The sequence below is a fragment of the Propithecus coquereli genome, unplaced genomic scaffold (genome assembly GCF_000956105.1).
Source record: "Propithecus coquereli isolate 6110/MARCELLA unplaced genomic scaffold, Pcoq_1.0 Scaffold73, whole genome shotgun sequence".
Classification (NCBI taxonomy): domain Eukaryota; kingdom Metazoa; phylum Chordata; class Mammalia; order Primates; family Indriidae; genus Propithecus; species Propithecus coquereli.
Window position 1 is genome coordinate 3152534 of NW_012153396.1, and position 8096 is coordinate 3160629.

Here is an 8096-nt window from a genome sequence, read left to right on the forward strand (position 1 = left end):
CGGGGCGGCCGACGGGTCTAGGATTGGGGGTCTGGGCTAGGGGAGGGGTCTGGGACCCGCAGGAGGGGCGGGGGCGGCCGGTGTGGGCGCCTCCCCCTATCCCTGGCCGGTCCGCTCGCGCGCTCTTGGGGCCCGGACACGCGGGGATGGGGCGCCTCGGACAGCCTGCTCTGCGGGGCCCCGAGACCCTGAGCGGGGGCTTTCTGGACCGCCCAGTGCGCCCAAGTCCGGCGGGGCTAGGTCTCGCGCCGTGGGGCCCGGTCCGCCGCCGCGTCCGCGTACGCGGCCTGTCTCTGAGCCACCTACTGTGTGCTAGGGCTGGGCCTGCCCGCTGGAAGCGGCAGATACCGCTGGAACGAACAGCTGTGCGCAGTGCGCGCCTATGCGATCCGGACCCGGCTGAACACCCCGCCCTGCCGGTCTCTCCTGTCTCGCTCAGTCTCCAAGGAGGCCCTGGGAGCGAGAAATGCCTCCCTCAGCCCCAACTTCCATTATCACTATCACCCCCGCTATGCTATCACTATGTCCCCCCGCCACTAGCCTAAAGCTTGAGAAGAACCATGAGCCACCTATGTAGAAGGGGGAGCCCAGAGGTCCCTGGCAGGTCCCACAGCCACTGCTCTACCCCCCAAACCCAGCAGGCAGCAGGAGCAAAAATAACTATTCTCAGCAGCTTTTCCTGGGGGAAGGAACTTAGATCCAGACCACCCAGCCCTTTCCCCCTCAGAGTCCCATTATTTTTTCATTTCACAGGTATTTACACACCTACTGGTGCCTTGTGTCAAGGGGCGGGAAGAGGAGATAGGCACTTGTCTAAGCCTTTCCCAGCTCCTCACCTCATTGCTTCCCCCTGAGGTTTCTGGACATCCTGAGCCGCCACACTGCTTCTGTGGGAGCAGCCTGTGGGCAGAGTGCCCTGGGACAGGTACTTGGGAGGAACAGGTGGAACCACAGACGCCCTACCCAGCTGCTGCCTTCACCCCCAACTTCCCCATCCCCACTGGCCCTCCACGCCCCTAGGGGTCCGACTGGAGGGGTTGGGGTGGTCCCAAGGAGCCATTAGGCCAGAGGGAGCAGGCAGGCCCCTGTGCAGCAGCACAGCCGGGTTCTGCCTACCTCCCAAGTTTTGTTGCCCGCCTGTCCCTATGCTGCATCTTTCCCAACTCCCAGCCACAAATGCAAACACCAAGGATTGTTTAGAAGGGAAAACAATTAGAAGACTTGTCCCAAGATCTCATCCCTCCTCAGAGAAGCAGACTTCCTAAGCCCACCTGCTACTCCCCTCCAGGAGTCTGTTCACAGGATTCTTGCCCACACACAGGCCTCAAAGCAAGGACCACGTCTCTCTAGCTCAGAAATCGCAGCTCATGGCCCAGAGCTCAGCAGAGTTGTTCTGCAGTTAGTGTTTGTTGAATTAATGAATTAATGAATAATGGGGAAATTGGCCGAGCATTTAGATATCAGTCATCCCATGTGCAACTTCCCCAGGGAGACTTACCTTCACCCGCCTCCCAACAGATAATCGTAAGCTCTGCCACTTATCTAGCACTTGTATCTGCGACAGGTTTGGCGGGCACTGTCTCCCTCAACCCCACAGGAGTTAGGCAGGAGGTAGGTCAGGTGGGCTCCGGTGGCCACAGCCCAGGCCAGTCCTTCCCTGTGCTCTGTTTAAGGCTTGAGTCATGATTTGTTGAGTGTCTGCCTCCCTCTCTGCACTGCTCCAAGCTGGTAAGGGTGATGTCTGTTTGCTCACCATCTTAACCTCACGCCCTGTAAGTGTAGGCCCTCGAAAATGAAAATTTTCTTGTTATTAATAAATAAATGAATGAATGGAGAGCATGGGGAGCAGGGCATGGATGCTTCCTGAAAGGGATGGGACTTCTCCCCACCATGGACCCAGCCCTCTGAAAATAAGTCTGATGACAAGAGCAGGGGGCAGGCGACAGGTAGGGGTCAGGGCTGCCAGCCCATCCATAGTGTGTACATGGTCCCAGAGTCACAACCAGAGCCAGCCTGGACACCTTCCCCTCTCTGGGGCCACGGTGGCAGAGCACCTGGCTCAGACCAGCATTAAACTGTAGTTGTGGAGTCCCATAAGATTCTGAGGGCCCTGGGATGAACTGCAGTGGTCTCCACCCACCCTCCCCCCTCTCCCCTAGAGGCGATGGGCATCTGGGGCCTAAAGGGTCCGAGGTCAGAGTGTTAGTCCCACCCCTACCTCTGCCACCGAGCGTCTTGGAGACGAGAATTCCTTTACATTTGGAGACCCTCCCACGACCTGGACCCTCACTCAGTTCGTTGAGATTCTCCCATCTCTCCCAAAATCCGCATGTCTAGGGGAGAGGGACAGATGGGGACACCCAGGCAGCAGGCACCTGGTTCTGCCCCGGCACGCCCCGTGACTGACAGATGCAAATGTTCCGCCCGGCCCCCGCAGGCCGCTCCCTCCCTCACTCGCTCGCCCGCCTCCCGGCCAGCTCCCTCCTTCCTTTATCTTATCAAAGCCCCGTAATTACAATTGCTATTTTGTTTCCTCGAATCTGCAATCAGAGCTCCTGGGCCCAGATGAGGGAGCGCCTGTCAACCTGATCGCTGAGTGACAGCTCGGCCACCTTTCCCGGCCTCCCTCACACTCGGCAAACAAACACACACGCACGCACACACACACACACACACACACACACACACTCCCTCGCCTGCAAACACAAACACACACTCCTAGCCAACACAAACGCCCCCTCTCCGCAGACACGCCCCCGCCGGCACCCAAACACACACCTTCAGCCTCTTCCCAAACGCACCTCTGGCCCCCCGGCGCGCCCCGGGACCCTCAAATCCACACCAGCGGCGCCGGCCGCTGGGACTGCAGCTCGCTCCTACGCGTGCTCCCGCGCCCGGCGTTCAAAGCGCCGCGGGCTCTCCCCCGACCGTTCAAATGCAAATCGCCGAGACTGCGTTATGCACTTCGGACCCCGTCTGGGAGCCATTCTCCTTTGCCCCCCAAAATACGAGCCTGCCCCTCCTCCAGCGGTCGGCAAACCCCAGCGTACGCCTTCATCCCCCAGCGCTCCGAAGCCAGAGTGAATTGGCAGCGCTCCTACTGTGTGCTGAGGGGGCAGACGAGGGGACTGGGGAGAAGCGGGAGCAGGGAGGGAGGAAAAACAATTCCCAGCTCTGTCTGCGGGGCGCCCCATCGGGCTGGGAAACTCCTGACTCAGAGTCGATGTGGATTGGGCCACCACAGCGGGCAGGAGTGTGCTGGGCGCCGGCCCACGCCCGCCAGGAGACTGACCAGGAAGACAGGCAAGGAATACAATGAGCGATCGGTGGCATCGTGGCGGGGGGGTGGTGGTGGTGGTGGTGGTGGTAAATATTGGGGCGGAGCCACGCGCAGTGGGTAGATGGATCGGCTTGGGAGGCTTCCGGGAGAGACGACAGCGCTGCACTCAGCCAGACTCTCGCGCCTCCAACCAAGCACGTGCCGAGGACTTCGGAGGCGGGAGGCGAGGTGAGGAAGGGTAAGGAGTAGTGAATACGGCAGCCCGACTCCCCTACTCTATCACCAGTCCTTCAAATGAATGAATGCACGCACGCACGCATGCATGCAAGCCTAATGACATATTCCCTAGCCTTCCGCCAGATTCGGCCGCCTAGACCACTCTCGGCACTTGTAGGTTCCTGCTGGCACCACGGCACCCGCCGAGCCCTTAGAGGCGGCTTGTGGAGAGGTCTGGCCACAACCTCGCCCACCAGAGGGCGCCAGTGGCACCTTCTCCTCTCCAGCCACGACGAGTGGTTCCAAGCCAGGCTTCCCCCTTCGCCTTAGCTCCCCAGCGGAAACATTTCAGGAAAGCCCTCCTGAAGCGGAGAAAAGCGCCTGCGACCTTGATCACCCCAACACGGAGAGGGGTCACCTCCCTTCGTCCTTTGAGGACGAAGGGAGGTTGAAAATTGTACCCCCTAGTTCCTCACCAAGGGGTTGAGGGGAGATCCTTCTTCTCTAGGGATGTGTTGAGAATGCTTTTCCATATTATGGGGACTCTCTTCAAAGTTTACCTCCCCTGCCCCAATACCAGCCTCTTGGGGTTATCATGGGCCCCTTCCCCCATGCCCACTCACTTGCCCAGAGGCTGGTTCTAGAACTGGCCTGACCCCCACCAGGCCCTGTTCTCTGTCCATCCTCAGCTTGTCTGGCCCCAGGCTGTCTGGGGAGGTAATGTTTTGTTTGTGTTTGTTTGTAGGGCATTGACAACCCGCCCCCCCCCACACACACCAACACAGCTGCTGAACTGCTGACCCCAGAGCTGGTCACACACACTTATCCTCACACTAGGTGCATCCCTTCTTCTTCTTGGCACAGTAGCAGCCAAGGCCCAGAACCACCTGATTCCAGGCACCAGAGATCCCAGACCAGGAGGTGTGCTGGGGGGGGCAGGAACCCCTTAGTTCAAGAGGCCAATTCCCAGGGGCCCCTTCCTGCCCCCATATGCCAGGCCACCCGGATTCTGGTTTCTCTGTCACCCAATCTGGCCAGTTCCCTCCATCTGGCCCCTGGAATCAAGTTTCTAAGGGCCCAGCCCTGCTCAGAGACTGCCTAATAGACTCAAAGGAGAAGCAAAGACTGGTCCCTGCCCCACCCCTTGCAGGTCCTCTCTGGGCCTCAGCCCCCTCATGGGGCTAGGGATGCACATTCCTCAGCCTGCTTAAGCCCACTTATCTGCCCCCTGCCCATCAGCCTGAGTGCTGACAGAGGCCTGGGCCCCTTGTTTGGACGCTGATAACCTCCTGCAATGGCCCTCCCCCACCTGCAGCGACTGGGAACGAAAGAGTATCGGGAGGTCCCCTTTCAGCAAGGCGGCTGGGGCCCAGGCTTGGTCCTGGCCCAGGGACCTGGGAATAGTAGGATCCCACATTCCCCCACCCTCCCCAAAGCTCAGGGCCACCCAAAGTGCTGCCACAGTGCCACCTGGTGGTCCCCAGGGAAATGTCACCCTAGCATGGGAAGAAGCCACACAAATGAGTTGCAAAAACCCCGCAGCACTTTATTTCAATTTTTATCCAAAAATGTAAAAAGTGTTAAAAATGTGTAGTTCTGAGCTCCAGACACTAAGCCCCCATCCTCATAGGCAGCGGAGAGGGAGGGTTGTTCAGGATACAGGTTCAGAGTCCCTCCCACTCCTAGAGAAAAGGGAAGCCCCAGGCATGGTGCAAGACCAAACACCAGGGCCCTATGAAGAACAGGCCCCTTTCCTAGCTCAGGCCAAAGTCTCTAGAACCAAATCCCCACCCCAAACTCTCCTCTTCAATGAAGAGGAAACATTTACAATTCTTGAAACTTGTCCGGGAACATGGTGCACACAGGCAGCTGGCTGACCTGGGAAGAGCAAATAGGGGTCAACATCTAAGCCTTCACCTGCTCCTCCTGCCCCCTCCCAGAGTCTTCTGGCACTCTTCCCTCCCTACTCACCAAGGAGGGCTAGGGCCTGCCCCCCTGCTTTTTGGCAGGAAGGATGGGGCACAACTCAGCTTCCTCCTCTTCACTCTCCTCTTCCTCACTCTCCTCTTCCTCAGAAACATCATTGCTTATAGTAACTGGTGGACACACAAGCAGTAGAGGGAGGGAAAGGTTAAAGCCAGGCCCCTTTCATGCCACACTTACTGTGGTGCTAGTCTTGCAGGGACCCTGATCTCCCACAGATTATGGTACAGGTGAGAAGAAACTCAGGCACTAAACTGGGTGACAAAGAGCTAAAAGACTCCACATCACTGGAGCTGGAGAAGCTGCGACAGGTTCCATGAAGGAGGTAGGCCAGAGTAGGACAGAAAGCAGAGAGCACATCATGCACAGGGCACAGCCTGGGAGGGCATGCAGGCCTGTATGGGGGCTGTGCTGGGACACAAGGCTGGGATGGGGCAGGAGTGTGCAGTACGGGGCAGGCCTGATGGGAGAGTCCACTGGAGGCAAAGGAGAGGGCCCTCCCCTCCTCTCACCAATCTGGTGGCGCCCAGTGATCCGCACAGGGCCAGAGCCCGACTTCAGGCGGAAGGTCACAGGTGGTTGGAGCTGGAAGTCATCCAAACTGAGCTGGGAGGAAGACAAGGATGAAGGCCTGGCCCACTCCTATCCCACCCCAGCTATGATAGTACTGAAGTTCTCAATCCCCTCATCACCACCACCAAGGTATGGCTAGGGAACTCACCATGGGCTGGCAGGACAACTTGAGGTTGGCCACAGGAACTGCAATCTCCTGCTGGTCATGGTTCCGGGCCACAACTTCTACCACATTACACTCATCTTTGGCCCCCTCGGTGAGACAGAGCTGGGAAGGGTACACAGGGCCTCAGAGTCTTCTCAAGCAAGCGTTAACACTACTAGTGAAGGCATCTACTCTAGAATTTGCCTGGCCTCAGAGGCCCCTGCATCACCTGGCCAGGGGAACCACCCATATGGAAGCTAAGCAGAGGAGTAGACTCCTAGTAAGGGGAAGGGATTGGGTAGAGGCCCACTAATTGCCTGCCCAGCTTTATTCATCGTCGGCCCCTCCCCCACCCCTTACCATGGTCAATGCCAGCACGTGCTCCGCATCATCCTCTTCCTCTACTTTGAAGGTGAAGGAGCGGGTGTGCCCGGAGAGCTCACAGCCTGGGAGAGAACAGTGTGACTACGCTTGAGTATTTGCGGGGGGGGGGGGAGGGGGGGTAGTAGAAGTCACCAACCCCCACCCCACCCCACCCTGTCACGTGTAGCCACGGACTGACCGGCCATTTACACGCCCACCAGGCGTCCCTTCTCTCACAACACCTGGGGAGCTCGGCCCCGGGCCCCGCCCTGCACACCTGGGGCAGGGATCTCACCGCCCCCTTTCGCTCACGCGGCCGAGTGCGAGGTCCCCCTAGCCTTCGGGAACAGCCAGACGCCCCTCCGCACCCACCCATGCCATGCAACTGTCCGCATTCCTGTCCCTCATCACGACCTCTTACCGCTCTAGTATTACCCACAGCCCCTCCTTTCCCCAATACCGAAGAAAAAACTGTCCATAGTGACTGGAGCTGGTATCCGCAGACCCCCGACACCCTCGGCCCGGACTCGGCTCTCCTGACTCAAAAACGCTAGGGCAGGGGCCGTGCCGGCGGCCATGCTGCAAGGACCGTCTCCAAACTCCGCCCCCGACACGTACGAAGCGAGGGTCCCTCGACCAGTTCCGGCCCCGCCTATTAAAGGAGACGCTCGGTCCTGAAAGAGGACAGGCACCGAGGACGCGCGAGTCCAGCACTTCTCCGCCCAGAAGCCCGCGACTGCTGCTCAGACCTGTGAAGACCGCAGAAAGGCAGTAACTGCACAGAACAATGGATTTGGGATTAATGTTAACGTCCTTGCTCATTTCCACGACCATGAGGGCGTCCATATTTTCTACAGCTCCCCGCACACTCTGTAGTATTGTATTTCCCACTCTTCCAACCCCAGCGTAAGCTTTCTTTAAAGGCAGCATAGATAAAGAGATGTAAAGCTTACCTACTCCTCCGCCAGCAAAGGCGGGGTTCCGGATAGTGCTTTTCTTGTAAAAGCAAAGGAAATGAGCTCAGATTTGTCTTTGCCCCAAAAGAGCCGAGGAGCCTTAAGGAAGACTTCCAACTCCAGGAATTTCCTTCCACCCAAACTCTTCTGTCCTCTCAGCTTAAGCCTTTCCTAGACACGCTTCCTGCTGTAATGACCCTGCAACTTTCTACCCAGATGGCTTATCGTCACTGAGCTTTATCTGCTGGCTTGATGCTGTCACTTGCTGGTTAGTAGAGTACTAGTTAGCTCAGTGTGGGACTCAACTGCTGCTCCTGGCGGACCCACGCTTTTTTAACTTCCAAATCAGCCCAGGAACATCCTTCTGCCTTGTATTTCCTGTCATACAATTTAGGCTATTTTGCCATCTTTCACCTTCTGACTAAAGAATCAGGCAAACTGTTGTGTTCCCTGTTAGATGGCAGAAACAAACTAGGGGCCCTACTTGACACCCAGGTTAAAACTATGGCAAGAGAGTGGAGTCGTTTGGCCAAGAATTATAGTCCACTTTTTTTAGCTTTTGCTTTGCAAATCTGGTGAT

At 57.7% G+C, this 8096-nt stretch overlaps 2 protein-coding genes across 2 annotated transcripts in view; both read right to left on the bottom strand.

The window, feature by feature from the left end:
* The window catches only part of FGF8 (fibroblast growth factor 8 (androgen-induced)), a 10281-nt gene extending 6272 nt beyond the window's left edge, over positions 1 to 4009 (bottom strand). Inside the window, exon 1 of the mRNA XM_012661678.1 lies at positions 3973 to 4009. The gene's annotated coding sequence lies outside the window, so the exon portion shown is untranslated. The remainder of the gene's footprint in view (positions 1 to 3972) is intronic.
* Positions 4010 to 5021: 1012 nt separating this feature from the next.
* Positions 5022 to 7154, bottom strand: NPM3 (nucleophosmin/nucleoplasmin 3). The gene is made up of 6 exons (XM_012661661.1): positions 7021 to 7154; positions 6558 to 6643; positions 6201 to 6320; positions 5992 to 6085; positions 5468 to 5592; positions 5022 to 5374 (listed from the first exon to the last, which is right to left on the bottom strand). Exons 1-5 carry the CDS (start codon positions 7136 to 7138, stop codon positions 5477 to 5479), a joined length of 534 nt encoding a protein of 177 aa, XP_012517115.1. The 5' UTR covers positions 7139 to 7154; the 3' UTR covers positions 5022 to 5374; positions 5468 to 5476.
* Between the last annotated feature and the right edge of the window lie 942 nt (positions 7155 to 8096).

What these genes read in the sequence shown, in the direction of transcription:
- NPM3 (XM_012661661.1), bottom strand. Translation starts at nt 7,138, where the DNA reads ATGGCCGCCGGCACGGCCCCTGCCCTAGCGTTTTTGAGTCAGGAGAGC. An exon ending in AGTTGTCCTGCCAGCCCATG is followed by an intron (nt 6,086 to 6,200) that starts GTGAGTTCCCTA and finishes TCTTCCTCCCAG; the next exon opens with CTCAGTTTGGATGACTTCCA. An exon ending in CACTGGGCGCCACCAGATTG is followed by an intron (nt 5,593 to 5,991) that starts GTGAGAGGAGGG and finishes TGTGTCCACCAG; the next exon opens with TTACTATAAGCAATGATGTT.